The following is a 20,333-nucleotide window of genomic DNA, read 5'->3' as shown; positions in this document are numbered from 1 at the left end:
ATATCTAAATATTTTATGATAGGAAAAGAATTAACTCGATATGAACAACTTATATTAATATCTAAATATTTTATGATACCTGTAAAACCACACAGTATTCGCTTCATAAGCTGTCAGCATCTCCACAGGCATCCAACAACAGTAGGAGATTGCACATGGACAGACAAATCATCCTTCTTGACAGGAAAAAGGTATATTTCAATACAAGAAAAGCTGCTCGGTATCTACTCGTCTAATTGTTCTGTTTCAACAAGAACAGTAGTTCCTCTTGGACATTTCGGAGAGCATTTGAGAGATTATGTATGGCTGCATGTAATACAAAGTTGTAAACTTATGAGTAGCCTTGGTTCAATAATAGAATAAATACATCAAAACCGACCAAACCATGACTATAAGATTTCAGCCCTTAATCATCTATAATGATGGTCATCTATATCATGTGATCTCAAGTTTCCTGTGTACATGGAAAATCAGTGTTATTACCTTTGTATCATTGGGTAATCAAATGGAAAGCAGGGAAACTTCATCACAAAAGATGACCACAAAATCAAAGGTTTGTCGGAGTACAATTCTCTCTCCTACAACTGAAGCTCTGCCAAGCCATTTAACCAGGCAATGGCCGATCCTCGACATGTGGATGAAGTATGCACCAACCTGAGTATGACCATGATGGTCTCTGAAATTGTTCCAGGTTGAAATATTGGATCACGGTAGAACGTGAATGCACCTGATATCAAACTTACAGGTACCTCAATACAACAATTCCTGAAAAACTGGACCAACACTGCCTCCCCACTTCCCATTGTACAACTCCAGAAGTTTCTCAGCTGGAGTCACTCCTGTTATACGATTGATCGTGCACAATAAGTGAATAAGAAAATATTCATGAATACCACAGGTGCAGATGCTTAAACAAAACGGTTTGAAACGGTGGCATGTAACACTAACAGCAGTGTGCATTCACACGTGTCTCAACATGCTGAAGCGGTCTCATGGTTGCATGGATTATGACTAGGCCACATCACCCAGCATGAAAATGTCAATAAATTTTCTACATTCATCTTATTATAAACAACAAACAGGCAGTGGCTAGCATCTACGGCTTTTACTTATTGCTGAAATAGGTTATAAAATGAATATAATGCACCATTCCTTGTACTGAAACCAAAGAAATCTTTTTTCCTTCTGTTTTTCTGGAAAACTAATATTTCACAGTTTAAAATTTAAATCACTATGCCATATCTCACATCTTTCTTGCCTTAATTTTATCTAAAAGTAAAAAACATCACTGGCAAGGTCACCTTTCACTACATATGTACAATGGAATTGGATTTTGTCTTTTTATTTGTGGCAACTTGATTTTGCATTGACAGACAATTATTACCTTCAGTAATGTTCAATCATTAGGTAATTTAAAAAATGTTTTTTTTTCAATCATTCTTAGTGGGAACAGATGAAATGATACTTAACATATGTGCATGCAAGGATTCACAAATTGCTTATCCAGTTCAATCTGTATCATATTCTGAATTAGAGTCAATAGAATAATGCATTAATGAGTAATAGACAATTTGCAAAAAATGATACCTGTTTGGACTGTCTCAGTGACTTCTTTTAAGAACCCAGCTTCTTTATATCCTCTTCTCTCCAGTCCATCCTGCAACATCAGAAAGAATGATTGGTAAACTTCATAGCCTCATAATGAGTGTATTTCCATGCATCCAGTACTACTGAATAATGACGTAACTTTAGCTAACTTCAGAACATCTTCAGCAACATGTCTTAACAGGCCACCCCGGAACGGTGTCTTTAATCCAGTCACAGGGACCTGTTCATTTCACGGTTATCATAAAATTCTCTCATAACAATAGACTGTATCATGCATAAGATGATTCCTTGTGCAGAATGTAATAAGAACCTACATTTGGCATACATTGATATTTAGCATCCTGAAAACCATAAAGTCATCTACTAATCAAAAAATTTAGAGACTGGGAGTTAAGTAGAAATTCTAACAATAATTAACTTGCAGCAGACTTCATCTAGTAAATGGTAATATTGTAGGATAATTAAGTACCTTCTTGCGTAGCATCTCTCTTTCTTCTCTTGTCCAATGAGAGATCATTTCTGAAACATTCTGTAAAGAAACCTCATCATACAATAAGCCTACCTGCAAATAAGACAGACAATCAGATCCACTAACAATGAAAAGAAGTAACAAGGTAATCGATAGAATTCATGTTAAGGATCCAGAATAGTCAGCACATCACATATTCAAAAAATATGGACTATCTTAGAAATACATGTAGAATACTGATACCCAAAATGCTGGCAAAGCACATAGCCTCCTCCAAGGACCACCATCAGCACCCCTCATTTCCAGGTACCTTTTTAATCTGACCTGTACAGAAGTGTAAATAACTACTATTTAATATTCGTTCAGGCGAGTTTACACATTCAACCACAATGAAATCACTAATGGCATAGATACCTCAGGGAATATGGTTGTTAGATGATTCTCCCAATCATTCAGAGTTGGAAGCTCCCCAGGAAGTGAAGGAAGTTTTCCTCGCATAAAATCCTGCAGATGTGCATGTAATCATTGGTTCTCAAACAGAAAGTTCAAAACCATAAGCTAGAAAACATTTAATCCTGCATCTGAACTTCAAAAGTTGTCTACTAAAGATATGAAAATCAAATATAAAAGAACAAGTGTGGAAGGAAACCCTGAAGGACATTCCAGTACAATCGATATACGTCTTTTTTCGGTAGACAAAGTACATAGGAACATCAAGAGCATACTCCACATATTGCTCAAATCTGGAAAAAAAATAGACACATACAAGATGGTTACAGTAGTCAAAGTCAAGCACATATTCAATTCAATAAGAAAATCATAATTTAAAAAACATTTTCCAATAACCATGACATTGAGTTATTTTGTCATAGAAGCTAAACGCCAACATTCTCGTACCCAAAAGAATCATCAAATACAAAAGGCAACATTCCCGCACGATTATTGTCAGTGTCAGTCCATATGTGGCTGCAATGCAGAAATAAATGACAATTAATGTCATTGCCAAATAGTAAAAAATATAAAGCAGGAAACAGATGATGTTGAGAGAAACCTTCTCATGCTCAGAAAACCATTTGGCTTTCCTTCAGTGAAAGGCGAATTTGCAAATATTGCTGTTGCAATCTGGTTCAGGAATCAGTCAGTAGCTGAAGAGCCAACTAGCAGAAAAATTTTACATGGCAGAAAATTAGTACCCACAGGCTGCAAAGCAAGACCAGCACGAAATTTCTTAATCATATCTGATTCAGAACTGAAGTCAAGATTAACCTGTAAGTAAAAATTTGTGTCAGTGTCTCACAGTTCTCAATGGTAATCTGGCATGTAATCTCTATTCTAACCTCTGCAAGTACATTTTGGTGTTCAGCACATGAAGAAAGAAAGTTTTATAATGTGGAAGTTTCGATAGACAAGGAAGAGCTGTAGTCTAGTTCAAACAAAAAATTGCAACTTCACCTGAACTGTACAAGTCCGAAACATCATATCAAGTCCAAGAGAACCAACTTTAGGCATGTAGTTCCTCATAATCTCATATCTTCCCTGTGAAAAGCATTATCTTAGAAAGCCTATTAACTTAAAGAACCTAAGAAACTAACTGAAGAATATCCATGAACATGTTTTGAGAAGCATATTATCCCATGCCAAGATTGCTAATTATAAAAAATGGAAACCTGGATATTACAGTCAAATGAGAAGTAGTAACTGTAAGGCTTTCAATCTAGGGAAAATATAAATGCAAAACAACAGAAAAAAAATAAAAGTATATTAGAAGAAAATAAATGAGGACAACAATCATTCATTATAAATATTGGAAGTTTATCGATATGTTAAAAGAGTATGAAATTAGAACCAATATCTCAAATACCAGTCTGGTGCCGGCTTTGACAACCAATGAACCTGGTACAGTACTAATATAGAAGGCAGTATACCAACCTCTACTGCCTGATATCACCAAAAAAAAAAGATTAAATACTGACTAGCATCGAACCTAGACCTATATTTAAAAATTAAAACCTTGATTAAGACAATTATTTACTAACAGTACATGAGTTGATTTCATTATTAAACTTATGATACTATCTTTAAACAAGGTTAATAATATCCAAGATTTACTTATCATACTAAACATATCCCAAAACTTTAATGTTCACATAGAAAATAGAAGGAAACATGAAGCCATAACAGTATTAAATCATAGAAACACAAAAGTGATATTGTACTGGAATGCCAACAGTTTTCCAACATTATCAAATTGTATGGGAATGTTAGCATGGTAACATACAAATTATAAGGAAATGCCAACAGTTTTCCAAAATTATCAATTTGTATAGAGTTTACTGCATACATAGAGCATTAACAAACTAGAGAGTAACCAAAAAACAGTGGCATGGCTAAAATATTAGAGCCTGACTTGAGCAATTGGAACCAAGATGCATACACCTGCTAGCTGGCAGTCTCTTCTAATAAACATTTCACATAAACCAAGAGAAAACAGATACCTTTGGCATTACAGGAATGTCAGTCAACCTCCATTTGGGATGAAAACCAATGCCTAAAAATCCAAGACCCAATTCCTCTGCCACTGCTTTTACCTATTTAACATCAACAAACCAAACTAAGATACAAAAAACACATAAACCATGTGTTGAATTTAATCATAGTTATTCCCATTCTTAAGATGAGCAAACAGAGCTTGTGAGACATGAATGATAAAATTTTGAGGTTTAAATTTAGTTCAACGACACCTGTGCATACTTCAAAAAAATATTTAGTGGATGATACTTTGAGTATGCTATCAACAAGGGTGATGAATCGACACTAGAGCTTGATGTTAATAGATGAGGTTACTTCTAGGAAAATTGCCAGATGCCCTTCAAATTGGATTATTCTGGAATTGGCCCTTCAAATGTCAAAATGAGTTCATGTCCTAAAATAATCATGAATAACCTTTTTCAAGAATATATACGAAAATTGACAGATCAATTCATTGTAGTTCTTTAATTTTAGATGGATATTTGACTCTTTGAACACCTCGAAGAGATACATCTGATAATTTCAACATTTGCAGAAACAAAAATTAAGTTATCTTTTGTTTCTAGCACCTTTATAAAGATATTTATACAAAATAACACTAGATAAGAAGCAAATAATATCATTACATACAAACCTGATAAAGGTGTGAATTAACCTCAGCACAAGTTTGATGCAGTGTTTCAAGTGGTGCACCACTAAGCTCAAATTGACCACCAGGCTCCAATGAAATGCTTTGCTTTCCCTGCACAATAAGCCAAGACCTTCCATTTAACATGTTTAAGAAAATACAAGGTGGAGCACCATATTATACAATAGCCAAATCTTTGCAGTTGAAACAAGGCAAATGACAGGGTACTATAAGAACAATTGTCATTGCTGCAATGAGTCAGATGATTGGATGCAGAGACAACAAGGTTACCGTTGGTAACACGGTCTTTCTTGATGTAAACAAAGAATCATTTTTTTACCTGCTTGAGACCAATAATATAATCACCTTCCATAATTTTATCCCAATCAAATCTCTCTGCTAAACCATTGAGCAAGTCTGCGATCTGTTCATACTTCATTGGGCGTAAACTTCCAACCTCAAAACCAAACTTTTCATGTTCAGTGCCAATTCTGTTACAACAAAAGTGCTCCTCTGTCAACAAAAGTTCCCAGCTACTGAAAATAAAAATAACAATTTCAAAAAAAGAATGTGCTCCTCTGTCAACAAAAGGGATGCAGCAGTCACAACTATATGACCAATATGAACAACATAATACCTTGAACATCAACTATGAACAACACAATCATAAACCAAAGATATTATAGCAAAAGATCAAATTCATAATCAAGAAGCTCTAAAGTTAACAAAAAAAGGAGTTCTTACTCAGAGTGGCTCATCAGAACTTTAAATTTAGCAGCAGACACAGAACTAAAACAAACTAACAAGAATTATAAAGAAATGCTTATTTTCCCCTCTTCTTTATCATTAAATAGGATAACACACGATCAAAATATTTGAGACCCATTAGCAAAAAGAAGCCAGATGGAAGTATCTTTGACCATTCTCATGCACCACATAAAAAACATGCTTCTGGCACTCTGAACAGTGCAATATATAATTCTCTATGCTCCATACCAATGTGCTCCATATACTCAAAACATACAACTATAATGGAAATTCTCAAGTACGACGACAAGTTTTTTGGGTAAATTAATTTTACCCTGCAATTTCCACATAAAAGTTTTAGCTTAGACACTGTGTTTTGGTAAAGTTGTTATACCAAGCAATTTTTTACGGTGAAAAAAAAGAATGGGATTTATAATACTTGATCCTCCATAAACAGTTAGGTTAAGTAAGTTTGACCCAAGCAACAGAACATATAATTAAGAGAGTGTCCAGATCACGTACAGATAATTAAGAATTCATTGGTAGAGTGCATCATAATCAAGTTACAAATCAGTAATAGTTCATTTGTAGAGAGCATCGCATAGAACATATTATAAACACTACGAATCTGGACATAACCCAAGCTTTCAGCACGAGAATTACCAGGTGAAATTTTAATAAGAAAAATTGTGCAAACAGATCATCACAGAAGAAAACCAAAATCTCATTTGCAAATATCCCGACGAGGCTACGCATCTCAAACGCACTATCAGCAGCAGTATGTCTGATCTATAACTGAGAAAAAAGCTAAAAATTAAGCAGGGAAAACCAGAGATTTCAGTAACAGAAGCTGAGGAACATACCTCCACATCTCCTTCGGCTTACAACCAGAATTGAGGTAACCAACAAGGTCCTCTTTCATCAACGGCTCCGTGACAACCACCCCGTCGTCGGTAGGAGGGCTCGCAGCGACAACCATCCTCTTCGCTCTTCTGGACCCGCGGGCGTTCCAACACAACCCTCGCGACTTCCTCGCCCCATTCGGCACAAGAAACCCCAACCCGTCCGAATTTCCCAACGCTCTAAACCTAACCTCTCTCTTCCTCCGCGCACCACTACACTCCGTCACAGAATTCGCACAAGGGATTCCCGGACAAGGAACCCGATTGAGATGCAAATCGGAGATGGTTGCCATAACCTCCAGCCTACAAGTTCCTAAAAACCAAAAAAAGAAGAAGAATATTTACACAAGCGGCGACGTTTGACCTTCGTAAGAAGATCCGAAAGAGAGAATTTTAGAAAAGCATAGCCCTGCTCCGAATCGAACACAACGACCAGAAGGGAAATAGAACTCCAGGAAGACGAAGCAGTCACCTGCGATCCTGATTCAGAGATCGCGAGCGCGTCGGACGACCAGAAGGGAAATGGAACTCCAGAACGACGACGACGACCGGCGTGGCGATTTAAATAGGGCGACGGAGGGGCCCCAGGTGGGCCCCGCGCGCTGGTGACGCGTAGCCAGGGGCTGTTGGAAGGCTAAATGCCCGCACGATCCGCTGCGGCGCTCCCGCTACGGCGTCCCGAGCGAGGGCGAATCGTCAGGCGCCACGTCCTCAATTTGAAATTTCCTCCCCTTTAATTACGTTTTTTTTTTCCTATAAAATGAATTACACAAAAAATAATTGTTTTTATATGACATTCTCCTCAACCCAAACAAAACATTCGCAATAATAATAATAATAATAATACATGACACATTACGTTCATAGAATAATAATTGAATTAACGAAGTGACCTTCATTAAATGAATTATTATTTTATGAATTATCTTCCTTACATTAAGTCATTAAATTGATTTTTTTGTTCTTCGAAAAAGAAATATTCTAATGCGAGAGAATCATTCAAATTCTAATCAAGAGGGAATATCAAGAAAATAAACTCGTACACTTAAATCTCCCTCTCATATAGTATATTATTATTTAGTAATAGGTTTTATAACAATATTTTTCTGCTTTTATTGTAACCCATAAAAGTAAAACTTATTAATTTAGTCATAAATCATTATTCCTTTTAATTTATGTAATATTTTATTAGGCCCTCTAATTTTTTTTTTTTGTAAAATTTTAAAATTATCATCCATTGAAATTCTTATTGTCGTCACTACAATGTCACTTGGCATAATGAATCTATCAACTTCGTTTAACTTAAATCATTGATTAAAATATTAATATATAATTAATAATCTTTTTCTATTCGAGCTCATAATGTCTTAATATTAAGTCGATTTTAATATCAAATATCTTAACATTACTAACTTATAAGTTCCGTTTGATCTAAACTATTAAACAAAATATTTAATTAAAATTATAATAATACACTAATCGTATATTCATAAGTTTATCTTAATTTTATCTATTTTTGATATGGGATTAACGAGAGTATTGCACGAAGCTAAATTATTAACCTAAGTGATAATAATAATAATAATAATAATAATAATAATAATAATAATAAATAGACTTAGATAAAAATAATGACAGATGGCGCCGATATTATAATTTTTTATATAAAAATTATAAACCATTGTTTACGTCTAAACCATGGGCCCCTCCATATTACTTTGCGTCCGTGAGGTGGGCAAAGCACAGAGGCAGTGAATGGTGGGGCCCAACGAAAATCCTATGGACGTGAGCACTTACGTTCTTTTTCTCTTATTTCTTCTCTTTTCCTAGTATTTATTATAATAATAATAATAATAATAATTATTATTATTATTATTATTATTATTATTATTATTATTATTGAAGAATAATTAGAAAAGTTTGTCTCTATCAGTTCATCTTTGAATGGACTACGCCATAGACAAAATCAATGTGTTTTGGTGAGCTTATTTGGAGCAGTCAAAGAAGATGAAGTGGGTGGAAAGCAACCCATACAATAATCATCGAGTGAGGCTCAAACAACTCTGTCGTCTCCCTCAATTGATTGGGGAACACAAAAGGAACAAGACGAGATAGAGATGGCGATTGCCAAGTGCCGTAGCAGGTATTTGGTAATGACATTGATCTTAACATGTCTCGAACAATGCGAGATAAAGAAAAAGAAAGAGGCCATTGTCATTGTCATTGCACCGTAAGGAGGCAGATGATAGATACATGATTGGCACCATAGTTATCGAGTTTTAATTAAGTCCGAGGTTTGAGTTAATTGATTGGACCAGTGGATCAAATGGATAAGTATTTAAATAAATAGCTGTTTTTATAGTAAAAATAGACTTAAAAATATTAAAATAGGTTATGCTTTTGTATAAAATAAATGATTATTGTTATGGAAAAAAATATACATCTTGTCATGGATGGAATTTATAGAATTTAGTGACTAGAAAAATACAAATCTAAATCTTAATAAGTTGGACTAACATAACAAAAAAAAAAAGGCCTTGAGAAAACATTCAATTATTTTCTTAAAAAAATAATACATCTTAAAAAGTGAATATGATAGTATCTATAATGATATTATATTCAATATGAATAAATTATTATTATTTGATCAACTTGGATGGTACTAATTTGATTTAATAACTATGATGAAAAAAATACTTTCTTTTTTCTAAGACAAAAGTTGACTCCAAATGTTTGAAGGTGAGTAGGGAAGTGTGCTTACAAGTGGAGTGGTTTATGTGAGTGGGAGGACAACAAATGAGAATTGAGATTCATAAAGGAGGATGTTTCTTAAAGATTGTTGTTAGTGAGCCTATTTGATGATGTATGAAGATATAAAAAAGAAAGAACATCATGCACATATGATTAGTGTCTGCCATTTTAAGCCATTAAAGCTCCCCCTTTTTTTTTGGGGGGGGGGTTGCATACAAATTTAAAATCAAATCATCCAAGCATAAAGGAGTAGGAGAAGTCCTATCTTTTTATTGAATAATTACTTGAACTATATTAGTGCTAGCGTTAGTATCAATTTTGGCAATCGATTTAAGATATTAAAATTGATCCGACTTATTTTATTTTTCAGATAAGTTTAGTGATCGAATTCATATTCTGACGAGTCATCTAAGTTATATATTAGGGATATATCCGATAAGATTCTTTTTAGAAGATTTCTATTTCATATATATATGCCTATAATTACATCAATAAACCTAGAATTTTCTTCACCAAAGGGGATGTTAATTTAATTGATTTAAATGTCTCTCATAATTCATTCGGGGTTAACTATTATTCTTTGAAAACTCGATCGAGTGATTTATTTACAAAATAGAGGCTTACGCATTAAAAAATACTCTCATTTCGCTCGTTGCTACTGTGAAAATTACTTTTACTTTCTTTTTCCTTGGCCACTAAAATGTTTCAGAAAAAGTTCGAAAGGTTGATATATTAAAGATTCTTCAAAACATAAACTATCATGGGCCTAACGAGCCTCGATCTCATTTGGGCCTGGCCCATTAGGCCCAAATAGTTATCGGGCCTACCTCGATCATATAGATTATGGATGTGGAATGATTTTATAATTTTTGAATCGGGGACTAAAGAATTTTTTTGTAGTTGAAAAGATATGATTGTCTATAAATAATATTCTCTATATTTTTGTAATATCATGCAGATGAAAAATAAATAACAAATCAGAAATAGTTGTTTCAGCGATGTTAAGTTTAGGTAAAGATCACTGCTAAATCAGCTCCTCTACGAGTTGTGTTCTCTGGTTATCAGAACACACGAAGAGAAGATAAGATGCTTGTTTGACCTAACCTACACCATGTCTATCTACATCATGATATCGATCAAAACACGAAGGTGATATTAAAGCAGAAGGTAGCATAAGAAGAAGAAGAAGAAGAAGAAGAAGAAGAAGAAGAAGAAGAAGAAGAAGAGGAGGATTACATTAGTAGTAATGGATTCCCTGAAGGCCATGACGAAAGAGATTGATGTGCATGGAGTGATCTGATTGATGTGCTCCGTTGCTGTTTCCAGCTTTGGCTCCTTCCCGTCACCATGCATCGTCTCCATTATTGACGCATGACAGGTAGAGAGCAAAATGATGGACGCCGTGACGAGGTCGTAGATGGCGACGATTCCTCTTTATGCTTCGTGTCGCCCAAAAAGTTCTTATCTAGCGATCACGTCACTGAAGAGAGAAAAGCTTTTGTTCTGTAATCCAAAACCTCACTTGTTTCTCTTCATGAAGTTAGCCCATCTGCATCGAGAAAAAGCTCATTGTTGCACGGTGAAGAAGCGCAAGGAACTATCAACGAACGAATCAGCGTTGTCATCAGATTGCATGTCATAAAAGGAATCACCGCTCGTGATATGTTGTCCGTGCAACAGTGGTCGTCTCCCTGGTTTTGATGGTTCTTATGCATGCTTGCGAGACTCGTCCATGCCATCGGATCTTTCTTCCAGTAACCTTCAGTTGCAGGTTATTCATGGCGGAGAGAGTGAGCTGGCCGCGCGCGTCCTTTTCCTCCGGGAGAAACCATCTGCAACACCTTCATTCCCGCGGGAGGCAAAAGAAGAGAGGCCACGTCACGCACTTGCCTGGTCGTCGTCCGAGACACGACGGCTTGTTGTGACCGCCTCGGCCCGGTCCGGGTCGGTCAATTCGTGATGATCACGACGGCTTATTCAACCAACGTCACGATGGTCCGTTCGAATGTTCAAAGATGTGATTGGAAAATGGACCGGACTTACGTGGAATATCCAATTGGACCGGACGTACGTGGAATATCCAATTGGACCGGAAGCCGAAGCCAAGTCCGACTCTCCAACGGACCCGGCCCTGGTATTTTTGAACTCGCCAGTCTACCACTAATCTAATTCGAGGATTGTTTGTGGACCCCACTTTGTTTTGTGATGGCAGAAATCGGGGGTTCGAAACAAATCGTGTTCGTTTCCCTGTCGAACTTACTCGTCACCCTATTTGGCCTGCTTAATGTCTTCCGGGGCGACGGCGGTTGCAGCCGATCTCTTCCCCCTCGCTCTGGTGTTCCTTCTCCTATCGCGATCGGAAGCGCCGCCGCGGAGATTTACCCCGTCTCGTCCTTAGGTATAAACGGATTCGCTCATCCTTCGCCTCGGTCACCGTCTTCTGTGCCTTTTCAATGGTCAACGTTTTGGTAGATTTCGCTTCCGTTCGTGTGCAATGTTCTTTGTCGCAGTCGTGAACGATAGGAGTTCCGTCTGGTTCTCTTGGGCTTTCATCCTTCTTCTTTTCCCATTTCATTATGATTTTAATGTTCTTGCTGAATAATCTCTGTTTTCTCTGGGTTCGTTCGTCGTCTTGGATGACAGATATCTGTTCTTCTAAGGCTTTCCTTTTGTGTCTAGGCATGAGTGTGGGTTTGCTTCCATTATTCCAAAAGTGAGTTCCGAAGGAACATGGAAATTGCTTATAGTAGATTGGGTTGACCAGAGTTGCTGCATTGCTGCTAAAAACATTTTGGGTTTTTGATCTCTAGAGAGTATTCAGAAAGGCCTCCTTTGTTGGGTGATTGACTGAGGAGATAAAGATATAAGATGGTCTCTAGAGAGTATTCAGAATGCTCTCCTATCAACAAATGAATGCCCTCTCTTTTGTGGCTCTGTGCAGTAAATATTGTCTGATATACCTTTCATCTAATGCATTTACCTCTTGTGTGGTTCTGTTAGCCATATTTTATCTAATAGTTTACTTGATTTGGAACGTTTATTGTGTCAGTTTGTGTTTGCTTGTGCAAGATCATAGCCTGCCAATAAACTGGTTAAAGATAATATGAAGTTTCCTCTACGAGCTAAGTACTTTGTGCTGTTAGAAAATATATACTTGTGTGGCAGCTCATTATAATACAAGAATAGAATAGCTCAACCTCAGTAAAGAAATAGCCCATACTTAAAGACATTGATCTTACAAATAGCCACTAATTATACATGCTTAAATTTGTAGACTACCAAGTTTTGTTGAGGATTAGCTAACATTACACTTTAAGGTTCCTTGATACTGCAAGAAGCCAAAATCTCATTCTTTTATGAGCAAAAGGAGTAAACAGACACCAATGTGGACCATCATATACTCCTTTTCTTAAGCTCTGGAATCTTCACAAATCTTTCAGAATCTAACCTCAATGACCATGCCATGGTTGTTCTATATGATCAACCCTTATCACATTCCATGCTAATTAATTTATGTTGTATCTACTAAAATTCAGTCAAAGGAAGGTTTTAAGTTCGTTGTCTTCTTTCCAGCATTTGTCCTCGCATGCCACTTGCACTTGAAAAATCCAGCTTTAAGAAAATCCCCAGAGATGAATATTCTCATGAAGACTATTTCTTATTGGCTTGTCAGTAGCATCTGTTGCCAAAGTACAATTATAGTTTTTGGCTGTTTACGGTACTACACCACAAATTTTCTTGAAGAAAATATGACATTTTTTGGAGAAACCTTTAGGTGGGCTGCCAGTCAAAGACACTTCACAGTGGCATTTGTTCTGGTCACTAAAATTAGTCAGAGGAGTGAGTTGAGTGAACAAGTAACAACGTTAAGCTTGGGCATTTAAATGGACCAAAACATAGCTTGAGCATTTAGAAATTACTGTGATGAGTTTTACTTGTCAAAAATACCTAACACCTTTGCTGTGACCCTCAGGTTCTCCTTTCTGTGGAACTACGTACATATCTGTACTTTTGTCTTTATAATGCAATTTAGGAATTCTTTTACCCTGCAAGACAAATCAATCCAGGTTATGGTCATCAATGGAGGGTTTAGTTTGTTTTGAGAACACAGTCATTGCAAATTCCTGATATATAAATTTAGAATATTGAGCAAAGATATGCTTAATATTTTATGACCTTAGCATCAAAGTGAAATTTGGCAGGAGAATCTAGCTTCTTTTCCTGCCAATGCTTAATATTTTATGACATTAGCATCAAAGTGAAGTTTGGCAGGAGAATCTAACTTCTTTTCCTGCCAATGGATCGTGAGAAGGCTGAAATTCTTTAAAAGGAACAATGGATTGCCAACGGAATTGAACTCTCTCGACAGCAAGCTCCATTCTTCCTTTTTCAATTACCTTATGCTGCTTGTAGTTTTCAATGGTGCGTTGGTCATTTTCCTTGTGATAATTTCTTTTTCCCAACATAACTATCTTCTATTGACTTGCTATGTTTTGATACTCAATCTTGGATACTTATTGTAATATTTCCAGCAATTTCTATTGTCATATTCTAATGATGCAATTAATATCTTGAATGGTTGCTGCCTTTCGGTTTGACTACTATCTCAAATCATCTACTTTCTTATGATTCTTCATGTTGTGTTTGCCATGATGAAAACTTTAGTTTTACTTATGCTGTATGGCAAAAATGTTTTCTGCAAAGTACGACATTCTTTGCTAGTGCTAAGAATAATATGCTCATGTTTTCCGATAGAACATTGGATACCTTATAGACATGTCATTTGCAATTTCAGATGGACTCTCAGAACTCTGAAGCGGCTCAACTTATTGAAGTAGATATGGAAGTACCTCCTGGTGTTTCTGGCTTAGGTGGGAACAAGATCTGCGGGGGTGCATCTTGCGATTTCTCCGACATTAGGACCAGTTCAAAAGATGCCAAAGAGAGATCTGCATCTATGAGGAAACTTTTAATGGCCGTAATCCTTTGCTTCATATTCATGAGTGTGGAAGTGGCTGGAGGTATTGCAGCAAATAGTCTTGCAATCTTAACAGATGCTGCTCATCTCCTTTCAGATGTTGCTGCTTTTGCTATCTCCTTATTCTCACTTTGGGCATCTGGATGGGAGGCAACACCACAGCAGTCATATGGGTTTTTCCGGGTGGAGATTCTTGGAGCATTGGTCTCTATTCAATTGATATGGCTCCTGGCTGGAATACTGGTCTATGAAGCTATTGTTAGAATTATACATGACAACGGTGAGGTCCAAGGCAAACTGATGTTTGCTGTTGCAGCATTTGGCTTGTTGGTCAACATTATAATGGCTGTCATGCTGGGTCATGAGCATGGACATGGTGCACACAGCCATGCGCATGGTGGACATAGTCATAGCCACAAGAAGGCTGACCGTGACCACTCTCAGCATGATGATGATCACGGCCATGGTCATGGCATTACTGTCACAACCCATCATCATCATCATGCAAGCGAGGAGAAGATCAAGGATGAGCATGTTCCACTTTTAAGGCATTCTGACCATTCTCTGGTTGAAAACTCTGGAGTTAGGAAGCAGCCGCGCAACATTAATGTCCACAGTGCTTATCTGCATGTTCTTGGAGACTCCATTCAGAGCATAGGAGTCATGGTTGGAGGGGCCATCATATGGTACAAACCTGAGTGGAAGATTATCGATCTGATATGCACACTAATCTTTTCTGTCGTGGTGCTGTTGACTACAATCAAAATGCTGAGAGACATTCTGGAGGTCCTCATGGAGAGCACACCACGAGAGATCAATGCCACCAAGCTCGAGAAAGGGCTCTGTGAGATGGATGGTGTTGTTGCCGTTCACGAGCTTCATATATGGGCAATCACTGTTGGGAAGGTCCTCCTCGCATGCCATGTCACGATTACTCGTGACTCAGATGCTGATCTCGTGCTTGATCAGGTGATAGGATACATCAAGAGGGAGTATAACATCAGTCATGTGACCATCCAGATCGAGAGAGTGTAGGGTTTTTTTTTTTCTGATGTGTCACTGGTTGCAGATCTATAAGATTTATGTTGATTTAATAAGCTCAAGATATCATCTTATTGCTAATGAAGCTTATGTAGTAACTATAGGAAGAAGTTAATGTCTACAATTGATTGCTTTCTTAGGGAGGGAGCTGATCGAGTTGTGTACCATGTTGGTGATACAAAGACGTGCAATTATGGTAACATTTTGAGCTTCATCTGCAATAGACTTGATTTTTCTTGTTCTTTGTACATGGCTGATGTGTTTGAAACCGGAGTGCACTCTGGATCTCATCAAAATACGAAGGCAACGCAAACCAATTTGGATCCTGTGAAACCCCATTAGATGATGTGTTGATTGGTTGATTGACTGCTTGTTTGACATGCTGCCAAAGATGATTTGTTTTTAGTTCCTGGAAACAGTTGGCTGTGTTGTGTCAGACACAAAAACCTGAATAGAAGTGGTTTTGTGGTTCTACATCAGCAACCAGGCTGCTGCAGCTTGAAGGATCTCTCTTGCAGATTCTGTAGGATTAAGCTAGGCAGCTTCTTTGTTTGCTAACAGGACCTTCATGAACTATTTGAAATCAACCACTTGGTGCATCTTCATCTTGTGGTTCTACTTGGAGCAGCATTCTTCTTTTGAGGTCACAGATCAAGGTGCGAGAATTCATAGTTTTGTGAAGATTCATGTTCATGTTTGTTTTCACATGCTCTGTGTTTTCTCACAATCAATTATAAGATGATGCCATATGTGGTAGCTTGCTTTTCATCAAAGTGAGTAGATTTCATCCATTTGAATTGATGTTGTACCTAAATAAATATCTGGAATCGACTACATAGATCTTTTCTCGTTATTCGATTCCCCTACATAGATCTTTTCTTGTGATTTGATTCCACATGGTTTAATGATTTTAGAATTGATATTAGAACAACTTCTTAGAGTGAAACTCAAGCATCCAATGGGTAGGGCTTGCTTTGTAAGTAGGAAATCTTTAGATTGTCAAAACGATAAGTTCTTTTTTCTTTTCCTCTTATTTGGTGTGAAAACAAATAAAAGAAAGGTCGATCTTAAGAAATAAACATTGATCACAAGAATAAGATCTGAGACATTTTGTCTTAATGGAGACTGAATCATCTTATTAAATAATCTTCTTTCCACCAAGTCCAAATCCATATCCTTCAAGCTTTCTTCCTTTTTTTTTTTTTTACTTTTGCTTGCAACATTGCATGTCACTGTGCATCAAACTGTACCCCCATTACACAGACACCAAAAAAATCCAAGGTGAGAGGAAGATAGGCCACCATATGGTCAAAAGCACCCACCACTGGATTAAAGAAAACATAGCTGTTTCTAGAACCTGAATTCCTTTAATGCCACATACCTATTTTTATTCAACCTAGTAGATTATTATTGTATTACAATGTGCCAAAATCATACTAGGAAAGGCTTGCAGTAGGGTTCTCCAAACACAACAATTGCTTATCCAGAATTATCTATCTATTATGACAAAAGATAATCCAAAGCTTTCCATCATGAATTCAGAAGATGGCTTTAAAAGTGTTGCATTAAGTTGATTGCAAAGATTGTTTCAAGAGAAATGGCATTTCTGAAGCATTGCAAGCTCACTCAAACCCCAATTTGGATGTAGGCAACAAGTGTTGCCTACAAAGATGAGAGCTAACAATTGACTAGCTAACCAAATTTAAGCAACAGAAGAAATAATCATCAACAAACAACTTTCTTGTGAAAGAATGAATTCCCAAAAGCCAAACAAAGTACTCCATGTAAAAGGCAATCTTACCAAACTAACAATGAGAGGAGGTGGTGGAAGATACCCACCAAAGCCACTTTAAGGGTAATCAAGTATGGGGACAAAAGTGGTGGTGGGGGACAGCACCATGAAGAAAAAGAGACAATGCACAACTAGTCAGCAAAAGTTGTGGCTACCTTAAAGTATATCTTCTCAGCTTACAATCATGTCTCAAGAGATGTCAAGTGGAAGCTGTTGCTCATTCCAATAATCTCACAAAACTCATCTGGTTCACAGAACAGATGAATGGGGGAAGACAAGATGCAAATTTATGTCAAGTGTTAACACAAAAAGCATTTGATATAACTGAAGAATACAACCCTGACAAGAATAAAAAGCTTATACCTTTGTAAAACCTAATTACCATCTATGTTTATATCCATCTTCTTAGTAATCTATGAATGAAAGAACTTGCACCTTGGGCTTCCCATCTTCTTCATGAGCAAGCCCTCCTAAAAATGATATGAAGTGAACAAATATAATTTTGAGGAAAGAACAGGTCAGATCAAGCAAGTTATCAGCAGCCAGGGCATCCTCTATGCCATTAGCTTCTCCTGTTTGGTTCCTGCAGAGAACATCTCAGGACAGTAGAAGTCACCCTCACCATTAGTTTGGTGCTCGTTTTGCTGCTTGCCCATGTCAATCCGCCCTCCTAATGGAACCGGGCCATCCTTCACAAGAGATTGCACCCAAGACACATCAGACTCATCCAAGTCCAGAGCTGCAGATGCAGTAGATAACGCTCCACTAGTGTTACGTTTGTCGCGGAAGTCAAAAGATGCAGACTTTCTCAGCTTGTTCAGCTCTTCTCCTCGAACACCCCAATCCAATTTACCATCCGGCGAGCCCCAGTCGGACAGTGCCGACTCTGTTGCCACTGCAGCGTTTGTTGTAGCAAAGAGTGTGGATTGGCGACCGGCTGCCGCCCCACGATCACAGAAGCTCTGGCTGCGTTTTGCAAAGGTGGCTGCTCTTGAATTCATGATCGCCTTGGCCATGGAATGGTCAGGCCCCCCCAGTATTGGTGTTACAGCCGTCGGAGGGGAAGAAGGCAGGTTGCCTCCGTACCCTGATAACTGAGGCATGTGGATTCCAGTGGGAGATTGGAACTGAGGCACCGTTTGCTTCATAGAAAGCCCCTGAAATTGAGCTAGCAACGATGGATTCAGAGGTCCCAGTGGGTCGGTAAATTCTGACGACCTTGTGCCTGAAGCAGCAGCGACCAAGCTGTTCTTCCCCCAGTTGGCCCGAGGAGAGGCCGAGATGTTATCGATCAGCTTATGCTGGTACCCTTCCAATCCGAGCATATCGAGGTTAAATTCCATATCCCGAGCACTAAGCGACGCCTTGAGCCTGCTGCTCGCCAGCTGCAACGATGGAGGCGGCGTTGCACTGCCGTGCTGGCTCATCCACGCCGCCGCAGCTGCCGAACTCGACAAAGCCGATGGCGACATAGGCGACCCAGGCTGCTGTTGCTGCTGCATCAGCAGCAAAGCCGTGGCCATATCAAGAGGTGAAAGGCGTGGCGATGACAGACCGAGCGACGGGGTCACCATCCCGGTGACGGACGCTGCCATCGGGTTCACGGTGCGCAGCTCCTCCGGCTTGTGGGCGAAGAAGCAGACGCGACGGTTGCATCCGACCTCGTCCTTGCAGAGGCGGGTGCGGTATTGGGCCGGGTGGAGCCAGCTCTCGAACACGCCGTGGGCATACTCGCAGGCATCGCCGTTGCGGCACGACCCCTTGCGGAATTCGGGGCAAGGGACGCAGCTGTAGAGGAACTTCCTCGGATCGCGGCGGCGGGCGTTCTCGCCGGGGTGGACGAAGGGGCATTCGGTCCAGTCGTGGGAGTAGGCCCGCGAGCAGGGCTTCACCTTGAAGGTGTACATCCGGAACTCGTCCGTGCAGTAGATCCCGTTCTTGATGTCCGGGAGGGTGGAATCCGGCGGGTACTCCTTCTTCTCCCCCTGCTTCGCCTCTCCTCCCTTCCCTGGCGAGGGAACCCTCGGAAAAGACGGAGCCTTGAGGGTCACCTCGAGGGATCTGGCCACGGGGGCGGGGATTTGCCGCGCGATGACGTCGCTGGGGCGGTTGCCGGCGGCGTCGAGGGCGTCGACGTCGGCGGAGGCGGCGAGGAGGAGCTCTACGGCTGTGGGAGAGGAGGTGGCGCCGCCGGAAGCCGCGCAGTGGAGGGCCGTGGCGGCGTCGGAGGAGGAGCAGCGGAGGACTTCGGAAGGGCAGGCGGCGAGGACATACTCGAGGACGGCGGTGCTTCCGTGGAGGGCGGCGACCATGAGCGGGGTCCGCTGCTGGAGGCCCATCCCACGGCCGCCGGAGCGGCGGCAGTACCAGGGAGCGGCGGCGTCGAGGGGATGACCATCGTCCTCCACGGCCCGCCTAAAGGCCGGGAGGTCGTCGGAGGCGGCGAGCTCGAGGAGCAACTCGGCCGCAGCCGGCGCCTGCGTCTCGGTGACGCCGCCGCTCATCTCCTACAAAGCACCAAAGGTGGGTTGGGGGCGGGCGTGGTGGGTGGAATGCGCGACGCCGGCAGCAAACAAGGACAACAACTGGGTTCAGCCCAAGGCGGGTTTAATAGGGGGAGTTCCAAGTCGCGGTTTGAGGTGGTCTTCGGTCAGAGGTGACGACTCTCGTCACAATCTACCTCACGACCGAATGTCTATTATCCACGTGGCACTCATCCAGGGTCGTACTTTTCCGTCACGTCGAACGGATGTTCGCCACGTAGCGAGTTGGGACTGAACTCGCTGCCGAAGCTGAACGATGAGAAGCGAACGGTCAAAAGAGGGAGACGCTCCTCATCGCCCCGTTCGTCCCCCTTCGGAACACTTGAAACGACCACAAAACCAAGA

At 39.6% G+C, this 20,333-nt stretch overlaps 3 protein-coding genes across 8 annotated transcripts; 1 reads left to right on the top strand and 2 right to left on the bottom strand.

Annotated features, from left to right (window-relative positions):
• Positions 1-313: 313 nt before the first annotated feature.
• Positions 314-7,427, bottom strand: LOC103969020 (glutamate--cysteine ligase A, chloroplastic). 4 transcript variants are annotated; one of them, XM_065087876.1, is made up of 17 exons: positions 7,356-7,427; positions 6,845-7,196; positions 5,575-5,770; positions 5,241-5,348; positions 4,573-4,665; positions 3,530-3,613; positions 3,275-3,343; positions 3,129-3,199; positions 2,975-3,043; positions 2,727-2,820; positions 2,492-2,581; positions 2,321-2,401; positions 2,078-2,170; positions 1,748-1,828; positions 1,588-1,657; positions 750-839; positions 314-654 (listed from the first exon to the last, which is right to left on the bottom strand). In XM_065087876.1, the coding sequence occupies exons 2-16, from the start codon at positions 7,174-7,176 to the stop codon at positions 751-753; spliced, it is 1,620 nt and encodes a 539-aa protein (XP_064943948.1). In that variant the 5' UTR covers positions 7,177-7,196; positions 7,356-7,427; the 3' UTR covers positions 314-654; position 750. The 4 variants fall into 4 exon arrangements, with proteins under 4 accessions (XP_064943948.1, XP_009380691.2, XP_009380693.2 ...); XM_009382416.2 differs by having other exon boundaries at positions 314-839; XM_009382418.2 differs by having other exon boundaries at positions 314-839; positions 5,575-5,725.
• A 4,451-nt stretch (positions 7,428-11,878) lies between these two features.
• LOC135584990 (metal tolerance protein 1-like) lies at positions 11,879-15,901 on the top strand. Of its 3 annotated transcripts, none has more exons than XM_065087875.1 (2): positions 11,879-12,032; positions 14,430-15,901. In XM_065087875.1, the coding sequence occupies exon 2, from the start codon at positions 14,430-14,432 to the stop codon at positions 15,645-15,647; it is 1,218 nt and encodes a 405-aa protein (XP_064943947.1). In that variant the 5' UTR covers positions 11,879-12,032; the 3' UTR covers positions 15,648-15,901. The 3 variants fall into 3 exon arrangements, with proteins under 3 accessions (XP_064943947.1, XP_064943945.1, XP_064943946.1); XM_065087873.1 differs by lacking the exon at positions 11,879-12,032 and adding an exon at positions 12,079-12,583; XM_065087874.1 differs by lacking the exon at positions 11,879-12,032 and adding an exon at positions 13,350-14,056.
• A 1,843-nt stretch (positions 15,902-17,744) lies between these two features.
• Positions 17,745-20,034, bottom strand: LOC103969018 (zinc finger CCCH domain-containing protein 33). The gene has a single exon (XM_009382414.3). The coding sequence runs from the start codon at positions 19,947-19,949 to the stop codon at positions 18,000-18,002; it is 1,950 nt and encodes a 649-aa protein (XP_009380689.2). The 5' UTR covers positions 19,950-20,034; the 3' UTR covers positions 17,745-17,999.
• Positions 20,035-20,333: the final 299 nt, after the last annotated feature.

Source organism: Musa acuminata, chromosome BXJ1-10 (genome assembly GCF_036884655.1).
Source record: "Musa acuminata AAA Group cultivar baxijiao chromosome BXJ1-10, Cavendish_Baxijiao_AAA, whole genome shotgun sequence".
NCBI classification, from domain to species: domain Eukaryota; kingdom Viridiplantae; phylum Streptophyta; class Magnoliopsida; order Zingiberales; family Musaceae; genus Musa; species Musa acuminata.
This window is presented reverse-complemented; position numbering and strand designations above follow the sequence as displayed.